Source organism: Helicoverpa zea, chromosome 3 (assembly GCF_022581195.2).
Source record: "Helicoverpa zea isolate HzStark_Cry1AcR chromosome 3, ilHelZeax1.1, whole genome shotgun sequence".
NCBI lineage: Eukaryota > Metazoa > Arthropoda > Insecta > Lepidoptera > Noctuidae > Helicoverpa > Helicoverpa zea.
The window spans coordinates 7,208,055-7,234,749 of record NC_061454.1 but is presented as its reverse complement, the minus strand read 5'-3'; the positions used below and the strand labels follow the sequence as shown (position 1 = coordinate 7,234,749).

The following is a 26,695-nucleotide window of genomic DNA, read 5'->3' as shown; positions in this document are numbered from 1 at the left end:
AGTGAAGCATTTGTATGAAATTCCGTCACTAAGGAGTGACTAAGTAATCATTAAATGTCTCTGAGTGGGGAGGATAGTATATCTTGCTCAATCTAAGCATGAAGTTATCAAGGTTTTCATCATTATTTCATAATGCATCGGACGATTTCGGTATATTTAAAATATCATGAATATGTGTAATAACAATGATAAAGCATTTATGTATGGATTACAACTTAAAAAAAAACATTACCCTCTTTCTGGAAATGGGGTAAAAACTCTTTCATGTCATGTGCGCATCATTTCATTAGATATTATTATTTCTCTATACATTGCCCCTCCTTCAATTATGTGTTTTGAATTATAAATAAACATTATTATATTAAGTATGAACATAAACGTTCGCAAACATTTCAAGCTAAATTTATTTTATTACATCCACACATTAAGAAAAATAAGTTAAGCATTTTTACATGCGCCAGTTTTTATATGGTCACTAATTATCGAACCTTAAATTGGAGATGAGAGCTGATTGTAACCTAATATGCAAGAAAAAGATGTTTATGATTAATGACGATCAAAATGTTTAATAATTGTATTATATTACAAACATTAAAATCATATTTGTATAATTGGAATTGTTTTATAATATTAAATTATTACATTGTGTCAAAATATGTTTTAAGCTAATATAATGTTTGAACTTATGTGGCGTATTACATAAAGTTAGCCGACATGCAACAGTAACACCTAGTTTATATGAACGTAGTGATGTTCGCGGGGCGGTGCGGACTACACGTCGACGTCGCTGCTGTCGTCGCTGTAGTCGTTGGCGTCGGGTTCCTCGTGCTCCTCCTCGGCTTCTGCCTCCGCTTCTATCGCGTCCTCCTCATCACCCGCCTCATCTTCCAGCTCCTCTTCTTCGAGCATTGTTGAAAGTTTTGTTATCACTCCTCTGCCCATTTCTATGAAACAACGAATCTCAATGAATTTCCAATTTATGTTGCTTTTTTTTTGTTTAACTATTCGCTCATTAACATCTCCTATTTTAAATTAATTATTTTTCATCAGTATTTGTTATGTGCATTGTTCATTTTAACATGAGATTTTAGGGATTTTCCCTTTTAATTGGTTGATAAATAATATGTAAATACTGATACTTACGTTCTACATATGTCTTTAAGGATTTGGGGACCATACTTTTTGCTCTCTCAATATCTTCTTCTGAACATTCTCCCTTATCTAACCCTGGAACAGATACATAAATTGTAAAATATCTTAGGGTGCTAATTTTCTTCTTTTCTTGTCTTAAAAAATTATACTTCCACAAATGAACAGGGAAATTTAAGTTTGCCTACTCATGGAAATTAGCATTTACATTAAAAAAAAATGTAGGAATAAATATTTTTTATTATTACTTACCAAACAGAAGTCCCATTCTTTTTAGAATGTCGATATCATCGTGTATTTGGAACCTTTTGTTGAAATTGAACATATATTCTGTCCTGGAAAAATTAAACAGAAGATTATTATGGAAGCAAATCCTAATTTGAGGCCAATTTTGTCAAAAATTAAAAATTCATCAATATTAGGCACATACTTATCATTAGAAATACTGCAGTCAATTAAAGCTTTATCACTAGTATTCACAACAATGAATGGCAAATGGATAGCTGAAGATGGAGATGGTTTGACTCCTTTGCTCTCTGCTTCTTTATTTCTTTCTATTAAACTCTTAAATGAAATGTGCTGGAAAGAAAATTTAATATTATTATGGTGTAAGTATATATCATTATTTTGTTTACGTAAGGCGCATTTATGGAGAGTACCTGTAATATGAGCTCCTGTAACTGTTGTGTTTTCTTTTGAATCTGCTCTAACTTAGCTTGCTTTTCCTTTTCTAATGCAGTACATTCTTGCACACTATTTGTTGGGAGTCCAAGCCATCGTATTTCCTTCTTTTCTTTAGATATTATGTTCATTGCCATTAATACATTTAATGCATCATATACTCTTCTGCGGATATTCTTCTGATCATATTGCTGTAATGTTAAATTCACTCTGAATATCATTTGGATGAAATAGAATTGAAATATTATCATCATAATTCCTCAAGGGGGGGGCTTGTGAGCCTGATGTTTTTTTTTATCCTAGTTCTTTAAGGACTATTTAGCCAGTGCTATTTGGCAGTGTTCAAAACATAAAATTATATTATTAGATTGGAGACCTATTATTTTATTAAAATACAAATTACATAAAGTGTGTGTAATATACATACTTGGCTATCTGCTGAACCGTGCATGCCTGCTGCAAATTCTAGAACTAATTCATCAGCAACTTCGTTGTATGAGGTGAAGCCTTTGTTTCGGACCTTTTCACAAACTTTCATTGAGAAATGCCTCAAACCTTTGCCAACCTTGTCTGCATGTTTACGTCGCTTAGTGGTACTGAAAATTAAATATATTAAGTATTATTAACACTGAAATATAAGTCAGTTCAACTGTGCCAAAGTAGTGTTTAAGTACTCAGTTACTATGTAGGTAACTTTTTCGGAAAGATGTAGCAAAATTTTCGTTTATGAAACGGATGTTAGTTCTTCTTTCACGCCGAACTGCTGGATGGATTTTGATACAACTTGGCAATAATATAGCTTACACTTTATATCAGTGTGGGAAACAGTTTCTTCAGGGTGATACCGTGGGCTGATGTCACATAATAAACAATAAGATAAGAAAATGAACAAGAAAATTACAAAATATGATTCAAGTGTAAACATTAGTATGTCAAAATCAATCATGTTGCATGAATACTTACTATTCTGCCGGGGGATCATTGTCAGAATCGTGTCTCCTTCTCGAGGCATGAGACATAGTAGGAGACAAGCTGTTAGCAGTGCTAGTGCTTGTTACCTGGCCCTCAGATTTTGATGGTGTTGAGCTGCGTTCCGGCACAGTATGAAGATATTTCAGTTCCGTAAGTGGTTCCTGTTTTATCTAGAAAAAGACATAAATTATTATTTGTTTAGTGTCCTTGTAATAAAAAAGTTTAAATAATCTATGTAGTAAGGATAAGTAATGCATAATGGTGATACCTGAATTTCTTCAACTTCCTTTGGCTCAACTTTAATTTTTTGCAAATTTGCTATATTATCCACATGCAGGAACTCTGAAAAAATATTATAGTATTATTAATAATTTTTAACTAACAGGAGATTTTTTCTGGACAATCCCCACTATGTGGTTATTCTGAGCAAAAGTCTACCATGATATTGATGAATGTGCAAAACTGATTGCCACCACTCATGTTGTTTCGCTACACGGCGCCGACTATGCGAACATGACCGTCTTTTCACTAAACAAAAACGAGCAGATGTTGACCATCCGTACGTAAAATACCCATTCTTCTAAATGTGTTATTATTATCAGTTTTGCAAATATTTAATAAGAGCTAGAGAAATAAAACTTAGCTCCAAATAAAACAGGTAAAAGACTGTAATCCAACTCCAACATAGTTTGGGAAAGGCTATGCAGATGAGGAATAATTTTCTGGGGGCAATTGTTCTAGGAATAACAATTCTACACGCCTGAACAAGAATGAGCAAGAACTGCCTGGGTTTCATCAAAAATGACTCTCTCATATACGTCGTGTAACTTCCGGTTTTGAATAGGGGTCAGCCCTATATCATCCAAATTTTCAAATTGTACCAGTAGTTCCTGAGATTAGCGCGTTCAAACAAACAAACTCTTCAGCTTTATGATATTAGTATAGATTGGTGTCGTAAGAGGCGACTAAGAGAACCTGGTACCCATATTATTCAGCACCTTTGAGCAATCTCCAGCTGGAGAGTAAAACTACCTTCCTAAGGAGGGCCGACGTCAGCCGGTCGTAAAAAAACGGCCAAGTGCGAGTCGGACTCGCGCACGAAGGGTTCCGTACCATTATTTATAAAACCGCATCTACTTGTTGCCGATATCGAGCAAAAATGAGCAAACAAATCACGTTTGTTGTATCGAAGCCCCCCAAAATATTTATTTTATTCTAGTTTTCAGTATTTTTTGTTATAGCGGCAACAGAAATACATCATCTGTGCAAATTTCAACTCTCAGATACAGCCTGGTGACAGACAGACGGACGGACGGAAGAGGAGCGAAAACAATAGGGTCCCGTTTTACCCTTTGGGTACGGACCCCTAAAAAGGACCCACATGTATGTGCAATATACATTTACATGGTGAAAAAGATGTGATCCCTATCAGTTTAGGGCGTATCTTCCAGGCGACGCACAGGGAAAGCTTCCGAGCGCCGTACGCTGATAAAATTGGGAAAAGGGCAGGACGACGGAAGTCGTCTAAAATACAGACATGAAAATAAGAATGAAAACTTACTTGATGCACATTTAATGCCAGTCAGTTTCACTGCTCTGTATACTGATGTCTGCAAAATAGAAAGATAGAAAATTATCAATACATTATGAACATTTCAAAGGATATCATCTACATTCCATACATTCTTCTCTCTAGTCTCCATCATCAGGTCAGATCTAAACCTTCATTATTTTGTGGAGATATATGCCTACAATTCTCAAGAGTTGGGCTCTATTTCCCAGGGATCCCATCATCAGATCTTGGACAACCAGATGACAGTTGCAACCATTATTAACAATGATGGAAGTATTTTCAAAGTCGGACTTGAAACATCATATTCAGGCAAGATTCTCCAGATAGAGGAACTCAAATGCTACCAAGCACAGTGGCTAATAAATACTCAGGCTAATTTGTTTTCCATGGCCTTTCAATTGTTGGACCAAAATGGATGTTGTCCTTTACATAATAGCCTCCAAATCCCCACCCTTCATTTCTTTTGGGGTTTTCCATTTTGGATAGATACACTTATTATGGATAAGCTGGTAATTCAACCCATTCAGAGTAGGCATTTAATTTCAGGTTTGTCATTACCGTATTGACTTTAAAATACGAATGATTTTTAATTTCTTATTTTCATTGTTGGGGTACTCCCTGTGGGATCTACTCTCTAATAATAGACTCTTAATACTTTGCATAACAGAAGAAGAGCTAGGCAATTGGATTTGGAGTGAGTTTGAATGAATCTTAGATTTTATGAATAGTCATGGAATGATTACTTGTCATTGCCAGACAAATTCCATGACTATTCACAAATTAATCTTGGTTTGCACTGGAATTTGGTAAAGCAATGACATAATAAGAAACAGAAGCAATGATCACATGTAGCAATTGAAACAATTTAAAGAAATGCGGTATTAAAATGACAACAAAAGAAGTGATTGAAATACTGATGTAATGCGTTCAAAACACATCATCCTTTGACTATCCAAACTAGCTATTTAGTCATGAAACTCTGGGCAGGTTAAAATAGTTTTACACTCAATTAACTTGTGCCTTTGTATCATGAGGTATTAATTTTCAAAATTCTAAATGAATTGTATTTTACCCTAATGTAAAGTGTGTGTACATGGTTGTCTAGAAATCATCATAACTAAAAAAATACTTGCTATGCTAGGTTATTTAAACATTAATTTGCTATAGTACAATAGTGCTACATACCTTTAAATTTCCTTCAGCTGTTGCTGGCAGTTTTATGATTTTCACAGGATTGGGCTTAATTTTGATTTGAGCAACTGACTGATTATTTGTATTCTGAACAACTTTTACCATTTGAGGATGCCCTAAAATTAAATATTATCATTAATATGATCCTTAATTCTTGAGATAGTAGTTCTAGGTAGTGTCACTAGCACAACTAAATTATAAAACGGCTACGTAAAAATCTAAAAAATGACTATGCTTGATGAGAACAAATAATGCACTGACGGGAAAGACTACCCAAACGGGCGCGTCATGTAACAAAATACTTTACGGACACTGTAAATTTTTAGAATTGCATGACCATGGAAAGTTACGAGCAGAACTGCAACTACTAAGTAAAAATAATTAAAATAATAATAAGCTTCACGAAGAATAGCTTAGCTACTAACCATTAGCGTCATGTATAAGAAAATTTACAGTACTATTCGTCTGAGACATTTTCTCCGTATTCCTCGCAAATAAACATCCATTTACGAAATTCACTAATGTAGCATTTAAACATTTGTTGATGACCAAACAAAATAATAATACCTACTAAACTCGATTTGTATGGTCAAAATGGCGACATTACTTTTGGGTTAACTTCGAAGGTCGGAAAATCAAATCATATTATACTTTTTATCGAAGTATCACTTTGTTATTAATGGCATTAAGCTCAACTATCTCACGTTTGTAAAATGTATTCACGAACGTATAAACAACGCACATAAAAGTCCAATTTAAATCAACGGAAGAGTAAATAGAAAGAGGCGGGCGGGCGGTTTTATGATTTACCAGCTGATTGGACACTGCTGTTGTGTGTTCACGTGGTAATCGTGGTGGCATCCACCGGGAATTTTGTATTCAGGAAAAGGCGCCAAATAATTTTGAGGATACCGCCATCTATCAGATAAAATGAGATTTATCTTTGATTTTTTCAGTTGGCAATTCACAAAAAGATTTTTTATTTTTAAGTCTGGATACGTACCTTTATAGCAACGTGCAAAACAGCGTAGATGTTTCGATGATGCACTTCTTTAAATCTATTGTTTTTTTTCTTCTTTTAAAAGGTTAAAAATACATACAAAACACTATAGTTTTCTAGCCGAATGTTAAGAAGATTTATGTTTTAGTAAAAATGTACCAGCTTGATTTCTGAATGTTTAAAATAACGGACAACAATGGAAATAAAATAACATTGCATAATATATTCATAGGATAGTTGTAAGAGAGGAAAATAAATAAATAGCTTCCTTTCTTTCTTTCTTTCACCTCTATTTCTCATCTCAATATGACATGTGTCTATGATCTAGTTCCGGTTGACGTTATGTCAATGTCACGTTTATGTTGACATTGTCAACATCAACAAGCTTTCTGGTGCTGTGGTGCTGTTTGTTGCCTACGAAAGCTTTAACTTTATAAAATTCAATAGTATCAGCAAGTACACAATAACTTTCAATGAAAATTGTAAATATGTGGCTGCTGTTGTATATCTTCTATGTTTGTATATCATTTAAAAGCATTATATCAATAGGACTTGATAAACTGAATGTGCCGCCGGAACATGTAACATATGTTTTCAATGCTTTTCCTAGTTTAGCTAAAGCTTGTTTAGCAGAACCAAAATGTATATACAAAGAGTTAACTGGGGTTAAGAGATGTTGGGGCTATGAACGAGAATGTAATAGAGATGATTCGTACCCGGTACGACCTGTCTGTCCTGGTGATCATCGAGGCTGGGTAAAGACCAAAGAGGCGCAGTATGATACATTCTACACTCAAGCAGATTTTGGTAAGTTCTTAACTACTGGATAATTATATATACTATACAGTTTTCATTCAATGTTTTTATTTTATTTTATTTTATTGGGAAGAGACAACAAACAGTTACATTGTAAATAGTGAACACAGGCATTATAAACTAAAATAGATGTAACAATGCAACCCACAACGTTATCTACAAATTAATAAAAATATATAGAGACATAAAAAATTAAGCTAAAGTTAGAAGACCTAAAAAAAAATACGAAGACTAACTATACATACAAAAACATATCTGGGAATAAACTACGTGTTGATGTTAATATTATTACTGAGTGATTTACAAATAAGACTCTTGAACTGGCCCATGGTACAAGTAAATATGTCAATATGTACAAAGTTCTTATTATAATTAGCAACCATACGACGAACGGGGGAACGGAGACCTGTATTGGTTCGGGAATGGCCCACTGCAAAAAGTTTACCGGCACACACCCATCGTCTATGTATGGTTCTAGGAACAAGATAACATAACAAGTTGTTTAAATCTATCCAATCCAACTTATTTCTGACAATTTTAAAGAGATTCATGGCTTCCAGATACTGACGTCTGGAACTTAGAGTTAACAACTTATACTTATTTAGCAACTGGTCATAAGGCAAATAGTAGCCATAGCATCTATAGTGCATTCCACGCAAAAACTTACGTTGAACATTCTCAATCATATCTACGTATTTGTTATAAAAAGGATACCATACGGACACAGCATACTCTAACTGCGAGCGAACTAAAGCTTTATACAAACAGAGATATGATGCGACTCTTTTAAAGTCTTGGGTTGATCTCATTATGAATCCATATAGCTGATAAGCTTTATTAATATTTTTTTCAATATGTAAGTCAAGGTGAAGTTTATGATCAAGTGTTATTCCTAGGTCCTTAATAGATGTTACTTTTTGAAGAGGTGCTTGACAAAGGTTGTAAGCGTAGCTGACGATGTGTTTATTTTTGGTAAAATTTAAATAATGACATTTAGGTAAACTCAGTTGCAATTTATTATTATAGCAATAGTCTGTTAGCCTATCCAAGTCTTGTTGAAATAAGAGGCAGTCAACTATATTTGCGATGGATTTATAGATTTTGAGATTGTCTGCATACATAAGGTGCTTAGTGTACTGAAAGCATTTGCCAATATCATTTATATAAATATTATGTTGCACCTGAATCCAACAAGTCTTTAGGAAATGGAAAAAAGTATACTATCCATAGATAAAATAATGTGTAAATTGTAGTTATCTGTTGTATGTAAAGGTTTTCAAAGATGAAACAATTGTACACATGCTACTATCATTACTGTCTCTACATCCTCTGCCCTATGTACTTTCAAAATTGTGTTGAATTAAATTATTTGGTATGTATTTAATTTCAGGTTACGTTAAAGAACAGATAGATGATCTAATGGTCATGTGTGAAGCAACTTACCCAGACGACACTTCACTAGAATGTTCCAAATATTTGAGGTATGTATAAAACATTTCTATTTGAAAATGATGGCTGAAGGAGACAGTTGTAGTTAAACTTAAAATAATAAAAAAAAATATGTAAAATACTTATGATAAATAAAATAACACAAGGGAACAAAATAAGACTTTTTTTTTGTTGTATGAAATTGTATGACTTTTGTTTACTAATTCGAGGTCGCTGATTTCAAATCTACCCACATTTTTTTTCTAACAGCTTTAGTTTTTGAGATACAGCTATTGACCGTATTTTCGAACTAGTTACACTTAAATTTCATAAAACAGAGCATTTTATTTAAAAAGTATATAATTTTTATTATTTCTATATTGCAAAATAATTGTAAAAATGATACTAACTATTTCTGTAATATTTGTGGTGAATATACATTTAAAGATTGTAGACTAAGCGTGTCGGAGTTCTTGAAACGGGTGTACTTTGAGTTCTTTGGATTTTCTTTAGACACCTGCGACAGGTACCTACTGGGTGTCTAAAATGGTATGTAAAACATGTGTCGAGCCTTTAAGGTTATGGAAAAATAAGAAAAGACCCCATTTCAAGTAACAAACACCGATGATCTGGCGGGAAACCTCGAATCATTAGGTAGTTTTTCTGCATGGTTGATATGAACGGTATTAACAAAAAAAAAACGATCCAAATGGATTTACCCTAACTTGTTATGTACTACTTTACCTTAAAAAAGGTGCTACCACCTTTGCACATCAAACTTGGGCTCATGAAACAATTTGTAAAAGCTCTGAACAAAAATGCTCAATACATGTCTAAAAAGTCCCATAATTTGAGTATAGAGAAACTAAAAGCCGGAATTTCTGATAGTCCACAAATAAGGTGGTTGATGTAAGTGTAAGTTTCATAATTACATGACCGATACCGAAAAAAATGCCTGAAACGAATTCGTTTGGATTGCACAAAATTTTCTTTCAAACAAAAAGGATGAAAGCTTATTCAAATCACTTTGAACAGATGTTGTCGGCTTGGTTGTAATATGAGCATCAAGGTATATTTCCCCCTTAGCCATTTCGACCATTTCCCTGAAAATCTATGTGATCTCAACAAAGTGAAGAACAAGGTGAACGGCTCCATCAAGATATTCGGACTATGGAAAAGCGGTCCCAGGGTCATTGGAATGCCAACATGATGGCGAACTACTGTTGCAGCATTAAAGACAGCCCTAGTCAGTGTTGCCAAATGATGATCTAGCGTTCTCCCCAAATCTCACCCAAAATCCCCCCAAAATGTTAGTGTTTTGAGAAAAAACCCCCAGTAATTAGAAAAACATTTAATTGGAAAGCTTTGGGAAGTTTATTGTAAAAGCGTGTACTTTGACCCACGAACGAGTTACTTACTCTGTGGAGGCGAGTAACATGTACATCAAGATTATGTTTATTCCTATAAATGATAGTATGATGATAGTATTTATGCTATGAACATCAAACATTTGAACAAAGTTAGATATGTTTTTACGAACGTACATTAAATTTTCAAAAATTTGTTGAGGAGCAACAGTCAGAATATTTATTTCTTTGAATTTCTCTCTCAGAGAAACTTTTGGACCCAGATTATAAATGGCTCGAACAGCTCTTTTCTGTAAAATAAATTAAATATAGTATCATCGTTCATCGTCGTTCTCCGCACGCAGCATTATTGTGGTAGTGTGTGTATGTTTTTGTGTGTGGTTCTATGGTGCGTTAGAATTAAGTAGTGAGTTATTTGGTCGCGTTCAGTCATAAAACTTTTTCGAAAAATCCTCCAACTCCCTCCAAGCCAATTTTTAATCCCCCCGCTGATCCCCCCAAAGGATTCTTCCCCCCAAAAAATCCCCCGTGGGTAGAAAATACCCCCAAATTTGGGGGAAATCCCCCCCATCTGGCATCACTGGCCCTAGTAAACCGAATCAAGCTAGAAAATCTTATAAAAGAAAGTTTTTTGATGCTTAATTGTTGTTCTCTGCTGTTTTTTGTTAATAAAATTGTGTTTTTCTTGAAAATCACGTTTTGTTGATATCTCAAAACTAAAGCTGATACAGAAATTCTGACTTCAGATCTTCAATTAGCAGCCCAAAAATATACAATATTAGTCGTAATATTTCATGCAACAAAAATCTTGTTCCCTTGTGTAATTAATAAGTCTATTTATTTACACAGCCTAAAGAGGTGGAAATGCTTGCAAAACTTATTAATTTACCAAGCCCTGTATCTGAGTATTATAATTGTATGTGTTTCATTTCCAGATTTTGTAGAGGTCGGAACATGATGCTCAATTTTACTGGTCTTGTTGGCAGAGGAGACAACTTGCGATACAAAATGGATATTCTTGGGCCTGGTCAAATAGGTACATATGCACTTTTTCAGCAATTATTAGTAGGCAGTTAATGCAAGGTTGTACACATTCATTATTGTAAAATTTATCATTTTTGGTTTACTTCAACAAACAGATGAACTAATACTGAACTTCTAAATATATTTTATTTCAGGTGGTTTCTGCAATTTTTACTCTGAGAGGCTTATGAAAGAAGCAGAACATATGAGTGCCCTACAATCATGGTCACCTGAACTTGTGCATTTTGTTAAAACTCGTAAAAAGCCCATAGCTGATGGAGTGTGTGATGTAGTTATAGATAAACCAACATACATTATGAAATTAGATGCAAGTAGGTTTATTGTATTATTATTATTCACATGATATATAATATAATAATGCCCGTGCAATGTGATAAATAATGAAGTTAAGATAGTTATTAATCACTTGGCCCGATAAAGCTAGTCATTATTCATAATGCTCTGGCATTATAAATAATGCCCGAATTAATCACATGGTCCATAACATATATGCCATGAGAATGTATTAGCCAGTGTGAAACTTATTGATGTTTTTTTGTTTCAGCTGTAAACATGTACCACCACTTCTGTGATTTTTTCAACTTGTATGCATCTCTGCATGTGAACTCAACTCATCCTTCTACATTTTCTAAGGACAATCACATATTGATTTGGGAAACGTTCACTTATGAATCGGCTTTTAAAGACACTTTCAAAGCTTTCACTGATAATCCTATCTGGGATTTAAAAACATTCAGGGGCAAAGTAGTTTGCTTCAAAAATGTTGTGTTGCCTCTACTGCCTAGAATGATTTTTGGACTTTACTACAATACTCCCTTGGTAAGTTTATAAATATTTTATGTTTTTACACATAATAATTGTAAACTTTGTGTAAATATTTTAAAATGTTGGGAAATATTTCAAGCACCATTAAAAAGAACCTTACATAATTAACTCTCTACCAAACTTCGTTAAATTCTAAATCTATTTCAGATATATGGCTGTGAAAGGAGTGGCTTGTTTCATGCATTTTCAAAACATATAATTCATTCCCTAAACATAAAACTGCATCCTCGCACCAATGACAAGGTTAGAGTGACTCTATTGTCAAGAGGTACAACATACCGCTCGATATTGAACGAGAAGGCGATCATAGACGCGTTGAGTAAGGTGGAGGGGTATAAAGTGAAAAGGGTGGTGTACGATAAAACTGTGCCGTTTCTGAAACAGTTGGAAATAACTCATAACACAGACGTGTTTGTTGGCATGCACGGCGCCGGCTTGACGCATCTCCTCTTCCTGCCTGATTGGGCGGCCGTGTTCGAAGTGTGAGTACCTGTGTAATGAGTTTGAAAGTAAATGAATTATGATAAATAAACACACAGTTGTTATTACCATAATGGTCAAGAGTCAATCATTGGCATTCAAGTTTTGTCACTAAACAAACATTAAATTGAAGTAAATATACAATGATTCATATTTTTCTTTTTTCATTATTTCAGTTACAATTGCGAGGATCCTAACTGTTACTTGGATCTAACCAGACTTCGCGGACTTAAATACGTAACGTGGGAAGATAAAACTAAATTGGTGCAACAAGATGAGGTAGATTTCACTTATGTGTAACAAAATAAAAATATGGCTATATTCTTACATAGGCCCAATTTTAATTAGTCAGTGAGGTGACAGTTTGTCGTAAGCGGCACTCAATAAGTTTTTCCTAATTATGTTCCCCCAACGTGTGAATGTGTGCATCATTAAATTAGTATGGCATTAGCTATGAGGAATGTGCTGTCATGATTGGGATTTTTTCAAGTCTTGTCTCCTCATTGCAGTTCTTTTGAATAAAGGCACCATATTTTTAAATGTCCTTACCGTGATATTGATCATATTTTTATTCCAAAATCGTACGATACATTATGTAATAATATATATTTTTTCAGGGTCACGGGCCTGGCGGAGGTTCTCATGCTAAATTCACCAATTATTCTTTCGACGTGCGTGAGTTTTTGAGATTAGTGGAGAAATGTGCTGACTATGTACGTCAGCAGAAAGCCTTTAACGCTTTCCTCGAAGCTTCCGGAGTACGAAAATCTCACGAAGAGTTGTAAGCCAGTCAATCTCTGTTTCCTAACTTGTGATATAATTTTTATTTTACTTTGTTCAATGAAACATTCCATCTATTAGAGAAATTAATAATTTCTATGCTTTTTACAAGTATTTTTTGTACTGTGTGATATTATTTTTGTTGCAAGTATTATTATATATTATGTTATAAATTAGTGCGATTTTGAAACGTAGTACTAAAAGCTCATTGAGTTAAAGTTCAAAGCGCAAGAGTTCAAAGAGTTATGTAAAAGTTCAAAAGCTTATTGAGTTAGTTCGCCGTAACGTCACGAGATGCCGCTTGATGTATCAACTTGCTGAGATGTACGGTCAGCGTTAAAAGTAGCTGAACAAATCAATATTTTCAGAAGTGCCTGACAACGACCCTTTGGTCATAATTTTTTAACGTCTCGGACTCTATCTTAAACTAAAAAAAAGAAGATGAATACAATGTAATCAATCAGTTATTTGTTCAGCTACTTTGAAGCTGTCTGTATCAATTTTCATGTGAAAGGTGTGAAAAAACCATTTTCTCGGGTCCGAGACCTGTTCTTGTAAAGTAAACCTTTTATATGCAGTTATGTCAAGTCTTATATTTTTAACACCGTTGAGATCCTAAAGACATTATGCCTATGTTATTCTCAAAAAATCAGTGCAAACGAACAAAACGAGGAGCATATAACCGAAAAGTTGTAGAAAATGAATAATTTCGACTTTACTGTGCGTGGACCGACATTCTGAGTCTGACTGCTGTAGCGTCAATCACGACTGGTCGGCCGCGATGTATGGAAATGTACCTTAAATGCAATTTTACTCAATTATTGTACCTACCTCTTTTATTGAAACGCAACATTTGACGAAACACGTCACATTTTATGGAGGTTGATTTTTCAACATAAACCTAAAATATGTAAAAAAAAAATAAGTTTAATTTGGAATTGCTCAAATACTTAATCAGCTCATCATAAGCCAGTTATTGATTACACATTAATAACAACAATGCAACCTACAAAAGCTTATGGCGAAGGTCGGCAGTAACTTACAGGTAATAATCGTTGAAAAATTACAACGAATGTTGTTGATGTAATCTGTTTAATTTATGATTTGGTGAAGGCACCGCTAGTTTAATTGTAACAGCGCGCGTCGAACGTTAAGTTCCATAATTACAGTTTGCGATATTCAGATAAATGTTCTCCGCATCGAATGCGAGCTCGTGTCCACTTGACTTATTTACTTATACGGGTACAGCATTTACGTACTGTTTGGATTCACATTTTTATATCTTACGTTCTTTCTTTTCAACTGTATTTAACTGTTTTCGAAGTTAGGAATGATTTTACAAATACATACGTAAGTGCCAGTGGTAATTGATGAGGCAAAACAGAGTTATTTTGTATTTGCTCTCTATTTTGTAAGTCCATATAACAGGACTTATGAAAACGTGCGATCAAATTGATTTAATATGATATTGATATATGATGATTGATAAGTAGGTACCTGATGTAGCGTATCCACTAATTTATGATAATTAAAATAAATGGTACAAGTTTTGGTTTAAAACTATTAACAAAGAAAGCGGAACTTATTCGTGTAAAATACACAGTACGGGCCCCTAAATCGAAAAGAGGTCGGAGGAGAGAGCATTAAATCGTAAAACAATCGCATAATGTGGAGGCAATATTTACAGAGGGAAATTAATGAGCGATGCCCGTGCGCGCCCTCGGGCGTACGTGCTCATAACTTTTTGGCATAACCAGATCGTATCGCGAAATAAAAATCAAGAACTTAATTGAAATAATATTAGTTTTCAAATTAAATTACGCCGAATAGTGTAACTTAGTTATATATAAAATAACATGTCTGTGATCTGATAAACAGGAGGTGCCTAAGTATGTGCGAAATTTGACAACTTATTAATCTTGAATAACTAGTTAGTCTTTATCAATTAATTTTTAATCGTGTATGTTAAAGTGATATGTAGGAAAATAATGCATTTACTTCCTTGTTTTTTAACAATTGGTATTCACATCTCATTAGATATTTAATGTTGAACAATGTATGTTTTTATCTCTGCAATTATTTGCATAGTTACTAAGATCTAATGTTTTTTACTTTGTTTTGTAATAAAAAGTTTTCACATAGCATTTGTTTTTTGTCTAGAATAACTTTTCAATTACCCATTATATCTAAATTTTCACCTTTGGCGATAAGTTATAACATCTTGAAGAGCGTATTTCGATTCCATAGTTTTAATGTAATGTGCAAATACACATCGTGCTCATACAGTGTCAGAGTTGAATAATATCTTGGGCGTGTATAGATATTAGAACATTAGGGCGCGGGGCGCTGCCCACAGACGAGGCGGGCGGCGGCGCGCGGTGGCGCGGTGCCGGGTGGTCGCCGATGCGACGACGCTGATTCATGTCGCTGATAGCTATCGCAGGCGCCGGCGCCCAGTGCTATTTTCTAAATTTATCACCATTCGTATTCGCCTACCACGCGGACTGTACTTTTGAATAAAGGCATCTATAATTTTACCCGAAGAAAAGATCGTAGCTTGATCTGGACCTGGATCTGATTTATGAATCCATAATATTTATGTTTCAATAAAATAATCTGGTATTACTTGGAAAACAAGTTAATCAGGTGCATATAGAATGCGCATATTAAGTCTATTTGTAGATATTAAGCTTATACGAGCCCAGCTTTTATGAGTATTTATGTTAAACATAAGATACTACTTATTCGAAATTTTAGTTATAGGGCTGGACAAATAAATACATATTTATGTGCTCTTCCCGGTTCCAATCTTTAATAACCTGACTTATTGCCATCCCAGAGATGGATTTATTTTGTGGAGTATATTAGGTAGCTATGTCCTCGTTACATGCACAAAGTAATATACTCATGGGGCTCGCTACTGTATACCTATGTAGGAAATCTGCGATACTTATTGAAACACTGTATTCCTTGTACCCAATTTAAGCGTGTTACTCACAACCTGAATACGTAGACCAATAGCAAAACCTCGTACTGCACCTAGTTTGTTTTGAGTTTATTCTGCTTTGATCGATTAGTACCCACATTTCCTCGTTACTTTCCCTTATGGGACGATTGTGATTCATATGTGATATTCGGCCGTTCAGTATTAGCCCTTGGCTCCTTTTCTAGAAATGAAAGAGATCTTTCATGCTGAGCATGTCGTCATAGATTTTTTCATATTTCTCGTAATGATAACGGAAATTCGTCCTGCGATACATCGCATTTTTGCAGTAGGTACTTCCAGAGGTATTGAGGAGTATGTGAGATGGGATGCCAGGGTTCCAGAACCGTTCAGCTCAAACTATGATTTTTAATTGTTCAGGGCCAATATGGCAATCGTGCATACTTAATAAAAATTCTATTGATAAGTTCATAGCACCTCGTCTAACCCAAAACACCTACTTGAATCTATTACTTAGATATTACAAAAGCAGATAACTACGAAGCAGAAATCGAAGCTCTCGTATCCTCGATAGTTACACAAACAATTGAAGCAAGATTGAACCCTGTTTGCTATCAACTATGTCAAGTGGTTTAACGGCAACTGAGAATGCCAAGTGTATACGAGAAAGAATTAATCTTCGGTCTACGAGCAGTTATTTAAATAATAGCAGCGCGAATTAAGGCAACAAGTCTCAGATTAACAATAGCAACAAACAAACGGAAGGTAACAGAACGAAGACAAACATTCGTGGCTCTTTCAAAGGCACACAATAGTCGTCATCAATTACAGGCAATAGATCGCCCAACATCATTTGTCCGTCCGTCCGTTACTCGACTGGGGCATTCCCACGGCTCTCGGGACGATCGTGTTTGTTGTCGGAATATGTCCAACGAGAAATACTAATAGAAAATTGTTTCTGATTGCCTCGCTCTCTACCTACTTTGATCGCCTACTCGACATCCACGTTCCTATTTTTATTAGGTACTTATGATACTGATCATTCGTTTGTCTTCCTGCCGCATTAAGATTGCGTTACTCAATTTCAGTTCTCGAAATTCCCATCCATGATTAGGTTCTCTTTTTTAGGTTGCAGTTAAAGGTTTTTAGATATGTTAAGCAACGTTTTTGTATACTGTGCTTTATTGCTTTGCTTAGCGTATGCATTTAAAGGTTAATGACCTCTTTGGGGTTTGATGTAAACAATAACATAAAAAAATATTGACGAATGCCATAAGTGCTCATGTAGGTACGGTAAAATCACGGAGTAAATTCCAGGTTTATAATTATGCAGAACGATGCAAACCGTTGTTCTCCAGATGTTATCAGACATAAGACCGAAGAGAAATTGCTCCGATCAAAAGATAATCTCGCCGGAACCAAAATTGATCATTGATAGGAGGCGCGCGCGCGTCCTGCCGCCTGCCACCAGCCCACGCCCACCACAATGTTAACTCTTTTTAATTTCAAGAACTTTGTAACTGAAAATTGGCAATTTATTTTAATAACACCAATAGCTATAAGGAAATATTTTATGAAGATTTCAACAACCCAAGAAAGAAAAATAAACTTCAGTGCTAAAAGAAAAGGTAACTAAGTATTGGCATGGTATTGGTTACGTGGTTTAGGTAGGTACTTATGGTATGTGGGTAGGTATCAAAGCTACATACATTATTAGCTTGCATATTTAGGTCACCTCTCAGTACAGCCAGCTTCATTCGATCTCTCGGTCAATAAATATCAGATTAAAGTGCCGCTATTGTAGCCTTCACGCACAAACTAGTACCGTGGCTTTCAATAACGGTTCGCACTATGCAGATTATCACTGGGGCGATAACCACGACGTGAAAGCGATAGCGGCGACACGATGCAGTGGAGCGGGTGGCGGCGCTGTCCCGTGGCGCGGGCGCAAGTGCTCCGCGGCGCATGCGCGAGCGACGCGTGACGTGCCGTGACGTGACGCCTCACCCACCGGCTCTCGAGCAGCTCCAATAACTCATACCTGCAGCCAACTCCTGTTTCTAAACATGTCGTACCGCGCACCGTGCACGATCTCTGCTTGGCCCAATTAATTAATTTGACAGTTTGCTTTAGAACGTTCACAACATTCATGTTTGGATCTTAAGATGTATACAAAGAAGATTCAATATTATTTGTAACCGACTTCCCAAAAAGGAGGAGGTTCTCAATTCGGCCTGTATGTTTTTTTTTTCTGTTGCTGTTTCTTGTAGATACGGTTATGATAATGTGATAAGGTTTATTTCCCATCTTTGATTGGAAAAGTCAAAGTCAGTGAATCTCAAAATAGCATGCCGAGCTTGCTCCCACATTTGGGGTTTTAAGAGATTGGACTAAGTAATCATTATTATCACTGACTACTTCATTCGGTTCTCTCTTTTTGGTCATTGGCGAACGGTTAAGTCGTGTCTTTCGGAAACGAATAACACAGAAGATTTCCAAATCATATAAAAGGTCAATGTCATTTTCGATACGAAAAATAACTGGCAAATAGGTTTGAGTATCCAGTAATTTCGAATCGCAATTACCTTATTACTTGAATTTCACAACATTTAGATACGATTGACATTTGACCTCGAACTTGTCGCCTGTCCGGGTAAGCAAAAGGTGTTTATTGAAATGCGCATCTTGCAACCGATATCAACTACTTATTGCTTAATCACAATAATCATATTTTATTATGTTTAGATGTCAGTGTCGATTTTATTATGATGAGACGAATCAGCCTCGACCGCAAAATGATATATTGTACCACATGACATCTACTTGATTCTTTTTTAGGCATAGTTAAGTTTTTACCGAAAAGCAGGCACCTTTACCTTATAATTAAGGGTTCTACAATCCTAAAAGATACTGCTCTTTTATCATTACTGCTACTTAAATAATAACAGATATCATGGAAAACATTCTAATAATAATAATAAGTTTTGACATGACATATTCTGTATTTCAATAACAGAACACATAGGTAGGTACAGAAAAACATAGGTATCTTTACAGCTTGAGTTTTAAAAACTAGATCAATACAAGAGTTATGACTGCAACAAGCATTACCTACGTACATCTGAATAGATGCTCTTAAAAGTTCAAAGGTGAGCTGTGCTTACATTTGGCGTCAATCAACTTTAGTTTCGCACCTACGCATAAAAGCAAAAACTCAGTGAATGACCCCACGTGTCACGGAGCTTGCATATCTATCCAATAAGCGTCTGTTTGGAAGTAGCACTCAATTAAACAAGCAAGGTTACTTGCTGTCAATTGCTTGGAAAGTTTCACACATATTGCAAGGTGCTCTATTAACAACTATTGTGAATATTTCAATGAGTAATCTTCTTTAGCTGTGATGAAACTTATAAATACATTAAGTTGCTTATAAATGTACCGGACTAGTATAAAGGAATTATATTACCAAGGTGTATTGCAAATCGATTCGTGGGATGATGCATGTGAATTGCATTAAGACATCAGAATCGTAGCGGCACGTACCCGCAACAATGTGCAGACAGTAAAGTAGTGCAAATAGAATCGAATTTCAATTAGAACTGATTATAGAGTATTGAACGTATGCACTAGTTGAAATCTCTAGACTCAACGTGGCGTGGGTGCCGTCGGTAAACAAAATATAATGAACTGAGTAAAGGTTTCAATGGCTCTTAAAGTCTTAACCTTTTGTCCACGTGCGGTTCCAACAAGCTATTGTGGTATCTGAATGTTCGTTCTTTTACCACTCCCAAGTGTTTTCTTGGTACACCAAAGTATTGTTAGTTTAAGAATCTATCGGGGCCATGCAGTGATGTGTGATAATGTTTATGTGGTTTCGATATATGTGATTTATTGTTGATTGTCAGGTGCTATCGATTTTAGTATCTTGATCGAAATTTGTGCACCGCTTTCACTCAAGTGGATGACTCAGTCACACTGTAAGTGTTCGGAGTATAGTTTGTCTCGTTGCGTTGATCTATGTTAATTAGCAGTAGCTTGCTTAGCACATTGTTAGCGATTGAGTTGCTTTACAGGAAATGTTAGGTATGTACTTAGCTATTGTTATTGAAATGTAGGGACCACAAGTAAACCTTCATTAAAAAACGATTTTATGGAAACAGTCTTCGTCTTCTATAAAATACACTAGATAATATGATATTCTATAAAATACACTATTAATGATGACAGATGAAACATGCCTCTAAGACTGTGTTTTAAGTATGAATGTGAATAGACAGAGATAGAATCCAGACCGTGATCCAGAACAAGAAGAAATTATATGCTGCCTGAAGGATGACATGAACAAGAAGAAAATGAGTAGGTATTGTTCTGACAGAGAGGTGTAGAAGCGCAAAGCATATTTTGCCAACGCTGCATAAACTTCGGATCATGGCAGGAAGGAGAAGACTGTGATTATCACCAATAGAATGTTGGTCTGCTTCATGTAGCTTGCGAGTTTACGGTTAGGTATTATCAATTTGAGAATGGTAATAACATGACGTAGTGTGTGATGCAGCACAGATAGCGAGTGCGTGGCGTCTGCCGTGGATGTGGACACGTTTGATGCACAAGATAAGGCGGAGGCAGCGCGTGTCCTGCGAAGCGCCTAATGGCCGACATCGCCGCGGGCGCAACGTGCCTCACAGTTTAAATTGAACGTCAAGCTATCGATTTGCATAAATCACACCGTTACCATTTTCAATTATTTGACTGGCTACATTTAACTCGGACAATCAAAACATCTTTGATTGTTAGTGACGTTGATGTTTCGATCACCTACTCACAGACATAAGTAGAGTATACGCGTAGACAGATGTTGATCGTGATAATGTGTCTGTCTACCATGTACCTACTTCACGTTGAGTATGTGGCATCACAACACAAATGTCGCATTTTTCTGAGAGCAATGTTTTAACAAAAATCATATTGTTAAATATGTATGACATGAGTATTAAGGGAAAGCTGACGACGTGAATAATTTTTTATTGCGTCGATTCATTTATTATTCGAAGTTCGACTTCCATAAATTACGTCCTTTTATTCTGACAACATACGTTGTAAGCAGTATCTTTTGAGTAATACTTACTTTCAATTACTTTGATACTTGCTCTTCATTTTCTTCAGTATGTAACAAGTTGATGTGATTTTTTTGTAATGTAGGACAGGTAAGGGTATCGGTGCCCAGACTAATTATTCGCGGTGGTGCTTATGAATTGATATGAATGTATCTGGGATGATATGTGAGAATCGTCGTTAGCAGTATGCAGGCGACGAACAATGGCCTCGCGGTATAATAGTGTCTCGCGCCGAGCTGCGGAGCCGGCGACCACGCCTGCCGCTTTCCGCGAACAACTTGACGGCTCTGATAAACGTGTACCTTATTTAAATATTTATGAATGCGACCCATTCGGTACCTCGTCATTGAATGATAACATAATTAAGACACAAACACTTATTATTATGCAGGGAGGGCTTAGTGAACATTTTCTACGATGACGATGCAGAATTAATAATCTCGTAAGAGGCGACAGTAATAAATTTGTATCTGTTCTGCTTTGTGTCTCACAACTCACCGTATCAACGTGAGTGAAGTTGAATTAATAGAAACTAAGTTTTTGGTATGACTTCACAGTTATGCTAATATAACTACCTAAGCGCCACTCTATCAGGTACTTAGATATAAAATAGGTGTAAGAGGCAGGTTGTAAGCAGGCGTTATTATTAGCGTTATTCTATCTATTCAGTGTTGGATCCAGAATAACCGGTGTGTTTATTGTAGATTCAACATTGAGAACATAGATAGAAAATAAACTGCCTAAACGATCGCAGTCCATGCTGAATTCATGGTGCGAATGCTAGTTGATGAGTTTACCGTGAAATGTGTTCTCCTAAACACGGGGCTATGTTACTTGAGTATTGGCTGCATGTCATGTTCCATGTGGGAGTGGCACTGTGGTTGCGGCGGACTAAACAAATCAAAAAGATGATAAAAGCACAGAGAGGCAATGTACTGAACACGGGTTTTGATGTCAGAGGTGGATCTAGCCCTTAAAAAAGTTGTGGGCACATCGATCAAATGCACATACATTCACATTTCTTAAATTCAGATAAATGAGGGATGAGGGAGTACATAGGGGTACTATATTGTATAAGGGTACATAGTACACAGTACACAAGGGAGCAGGTAAGAGGAGTATAGGAGTAGTACACACCTAAGGGAGTGTATAGGCATAGAGTATAATGCCACACCGGAACGACATCTCGCCGTCCGTCGGCTCCGTGTAGTGGAAATGTGTCTTTATGTGGAACGAGTCGCCCGCTGGAAAATAGAGTATAATTATTTAAGACATATAGGGGGATTATATAAAAAAGTAGTAAATAAGACAGTTCAAAGGGGTAAGTAATACTTAAAGGAGTACAAATTGGTAGTACTACACTACCTACCGTAGATCCATCACTGTTGATGTATGTAGTTATGAATGGTTTGAAGATTTTATCCATACGTTCCTGTTTCACATCTCCTACGAATGAACAATTTAGATTATTAAATCTGACTTTTCGACATTTTTACGTCTACACCAACCTCAGTGTTTAAAAAATAAGCATAACCTGCTACTTAGAAGACCTCAATTTATTCAGAAAATCGTACGTTTATACACGAGTTTTTTAAATGCCAACAATGCTTGGAGACCTTGCGTATGCTTAGTACGAGGCACACTTTAATGTGCGAAAGTTCTTTCAGTAGTTCTAAACACAAGCTAAACAGCTCATCAACACTAGTTAAATGTTTTACAAGTATTACAATATCCGTGTAAAAGAAAATGTAATGTTTATTTTGAAGTATTTGAATTTTTGTAGTTTCTTGAAGCGGTACTGTAATTGGTAGTGGGCACGCGACCAGTGGCCGCCGCGCGCCTTACCACCCGTAACCGATAGAGCGGCACTAGTAATTGATATTTTATGACTCGTTTACTTAGATAATCCATTTTATCTGTTTATAAGATCTGCTGGGTACAAAGATGAATCAAAATGTATCAAGTTACCTTTTATTTATTGCTATTTTAGAATGTTTATGGTTATATTTATAAGATTTGTAGTAGGAGAGCAAAAGGGCTCCGTAACCATGTATATGGTTTTTCTTGCGTTTTAGTTCGAATTTATTTTGAAGTTATTTTTTTTTATAATTATTTACGCAAAACTATTTTATTCTATGTGGTAGTTTAATTTTCAATTATTTTAGTTTGACAAACATAAGTACACAATAATTTCCTTTGAATTTAAAGATTCACATTCAATAACAAGCAAGAAGATCGTGTTACGCTGCGCCTTCTCTTTTATTTTATTTGTGAGATACAATACACTCGCATCTCTATTCCATAACTGCGCCGAGACCTGTTGCATTCTTACTTAATCAAGCACCATTAGCGTACTTGGAAAATTAGCTAAGAAGCATGCGCTAACCGCTGGCAGCTCAGAGCCGACAATTAAAGCAATCATAATTCTTAAACAAAACAAGAATAATCTACTTAAAGTTAAATACCCCGCTTTAAACGCTACTGTAGTAAACAGTGGACATTTCCGTAAATACATATACAGGGTTTTTGATACTCGCGTGTGTTGCACTGCGCTACGGACATGTTAAAAGTGAGATATTATCTTTTGGAACTAAATGCTCCGCGCCGCCGAGTATGGCTAATTGACAGTGAGGCAATGAGATTACTGTGATAGCTCTGTCTTGTTGTGCCATGTATACGTATATATTTTTTTAAACCTTACTTTTGTTAAACTTGCAACCAATTACCTTGACTAAAAATATGTAAATTCAAATAAATCGGTTTAATGCTAAGTTTTGCTGTTTCTATAGCTAGTTAAAGTGATATAGGGTGGGTTGCGTATTAGAGGAAGACTTTATAGAAACTCATCATCATCCTCCGAGCCTTTTTCCCAACTATGTTGGGGTCGGCTTCCAGTCTAACCGGATTCAGCTGAGTACCAGTGCTTTACAAGAAGCGACTGCCTATCTGACCTCCTCAACCCAGTTACCCGGGCAACCCGATACCCCTTGGTTAGACTGGTGTCAGACTTACTGGCTTCTGACTACCCGTAACGACTGCCAAGGATGTTCAATGATAGCTGGGACCTACAGTTTAACGTGCCATCCGAAACACTGTCATTGGTGACTAAGATATAGGTACTTAGAAAGTACATACAAACTTTATAGAAACTACGAAATAAAAAGCTTCTGGCTCTATTGCTTACCTTCGTATGCGTATTGCCAATACACATATCGTTGCGGTAGTTTTAGGTAGGTATTTCAGGAAGCAGGCAAGTACCTAATAATGAAAAAGCATCTTATGACAGTTTGCTACATTTACTTTTATGGACCATTACAAAGGTTCGTTTCTCAAAACTCAGATTGAAGGCTTTCCAATGAAGCACAAATATGAAAAAGATGATTCATACCATTGTTCAATTGAATCATTATGATCTCAGTTCAATTTGTTGTTGAATGTAATTCGTTACCAATTCCATTTTGGGAACGGAAATATTTAGTTGACAATTAAATAGAAATCTACTACCTACACGTTCCCTAAAATAGGAGTACGATATATTCTCTCATTTTACAACACTGTGTTACAGACGTTAGATAGGAGAGGCAACGAATTTGAGCACGGTTGAATAAAGAATAGTTATGATTTGAATTTCTGTTAAGGCCCGAGTCCCAGCGGCCCGACCATTGTTTGAGACATTATGGCCCAAATACGGCGCGCACACCTGTTAGTGTTGCCCGATACCTTACTAACTTAACCTACTTTATTAACTTAGTAGTCTAATAAATGTATTACCAGTTTACTTAGTTAACTTAGAAAGTCCGCGCAGTATGGTAATTTCATTACTGATTTTAACGAATATGGCTGTTTGAAAGTTGAGGTTGGCTTGATTACTGGATAGAGCAAATGTTGCTTTAAAGAAGAATTTTGTTGTTTTGTTTAAGATAAAGACACAAAAGCCCCTACTACACGTAGGGGCTTTTGTATCTTTATTTGGTGCATGCTGAAGATATTTCCTATGTATGTGAAAATGGATGATGCTTAAAAGGAGTGCTCACACGTACGACAAAGCTGCTTAATTGTTTGTGCGTGAAGAGCAGTACTGGATGTATGTTGTAGCGATGTAGATTGGGATGCCGTTACAATATGTATCGGGCTGTGTTGCGGGACAGCGATGGCCGCTGCCGCCGTGGCCGAGGTGCGACAAGGGCGTGCGACGGACCGTTCCAATTTACGGGTCACGAGCGGACCACTCGCGCGCCGACCTATCTGCCTTTCCTCCATAATTGAATCCAATGGCGTGGGAGACTTGCTACAACTAAATAAAATATTTCATAAAATCTACGCTACTGATTTCTCGTCTCTGATAATTATGTCTGTCACAGTGAATGTGATTATTGTTATTCATGGATCACGGAGACAGATAATGTGTATAAACTGCCACTAAAAGGCGTTAATACCTCTCTATCTATAGTTGATAAAATAACTAGATTTTTGACAGAGAAATAGGTGAAGCGGACTAGTTGGTACACACCGCATAAAATATGCGGTGTGTACCAACTAGTCCGCATGAATACACGGAACATTTTCCATAGCACCTGTTTAAGTAAAGTGGAAAATAAAGCGAGATACAAATGGCCAGTGTTCAGTTACTATGTCCGTACTCCGTACGTAAGCCTTTTTTGAAAGTGCGTCGGCGTCGGCGCCGGCGCGGCGCAGGTGCGCGCGATTGTCGCGGATCGGTCTCAGATAACGCCACAGCATTAAACTTAAATACGAGATCAAACTCTGAACACTTGTGCACTACGCTATTGCAATTGATTGCTTGTAAAATTACCCGGTGATTTATCAATAAATATCCATGGGTTCAACACTTAGGTTTCGTATTACGCACTAACGGATATTACCTTATAACCATTTGATTATTATTAATGTCAAAGTTCATTACTAGCGCAGTCTTTTCCTTTAATTTAGCCATTATTTAGTTGCGTTGTCTAGTGAGATAGCTAATTATATGCAGTTATGCTAAACTGACATTTAATTAAAAAGGTTTGATATCATGCTTCTTAATTTGACCGTATGTAAATCATAGGTGATCTACAAGACACTTATATCCTATATGATAACTCACATAGATACGAGGGTTACAAAAAACCGATATCTATTACAACCAATAGTGATCTAGCTAGATATAGGAATAAATTACCAAGTTATTGATGTTCATCTATTAATTTATTGCAGACTGTAAAATTGTATCATTTTTAACTCATGTAATGTAAAAGCCCTGCCTAAAAACCTGTACGTAGCTCTTGTACTTGGACGTTTATAAGAAAAAGCTTTTTTCCTTAATTGTGA

General features: G+C 35.9%; 2 protein-coding genes across 4 annotated transcripts; one reads left to right on the top strand and one right to left on the bottom strand.

The window, feature by feature from the left end:
- Positions 1-390: 390 nt before the first annotated feature.
- Positions 391-6,410, bottom strand: LOC124645802 (transcription factor Dp-1). 3 transcript variants are annotated; one of them, XM_047185702.1, is made up of 11 exons: positions 5,992-6,410; positions 5,561-5,682; positions 4,364-4,412; positions 3,071-3,144; positions 2,794-2,972; positions 2,258-2,426; positions 1,809-2,021; positions 1,580-1,728; positions 1,402-1,484; positions 1,144-1,227; positions 391-944 (listed from the first exon to the last, which is right to left on the bottom strand). In XM_047185702.1, exons 1-11 carry the CDS (start codon positions 6,038-6,040, stop codon positions 772-774), a joined length of 1,344 nt encoding a protein of 447 aa, XP_047041658.1. In that variant the 5' UTR covers positions 6,041-6,410; the 3' UTR covers positions 391-771. The 3 variants fall into 3 exon arrangements, with proteins under 3 accessions (XP_047041658.1, XP_047041659.1, XP_047041660.1); XM_047185703.1 differs by having other exon boundaries at positions 6,134-6,410; XM_047185704.1 differs by having other exon boundaries at positions 6,138-6,410.
- A 552-nt stretch (positions 6,411-6,962) lies between these two features.
- LOC124646131 (EGF domain-specific O-linked N-acetylglucosamine transferase) lies at positions 6,963-15,447 on the top strand. Its single transcript, XM_047186210.1, has 8 exons — positions 6,963-7,373; positions 8,773-8,863; positions 11,113-11,213; positions 11,356-11,532; positions 11,766-12,040; positions 12,194-12,528; positions 12,703-12,805; positions 13,144-15,447. Exons 1-8 carry the CDS (start codon positions 7,040-7,042, stop codon positions 13,309-13,311), a joined length of 1,584 nt encoding a protein of 527 aa, XP_047042166.1. The 5' UTR covers positions 6,963-7,039; the 3' UTR covers positions 13,312-15,447.
- The last annotated feature ends 11,248 nt before the right edge of the window (positions 15,448-26,695 follow it).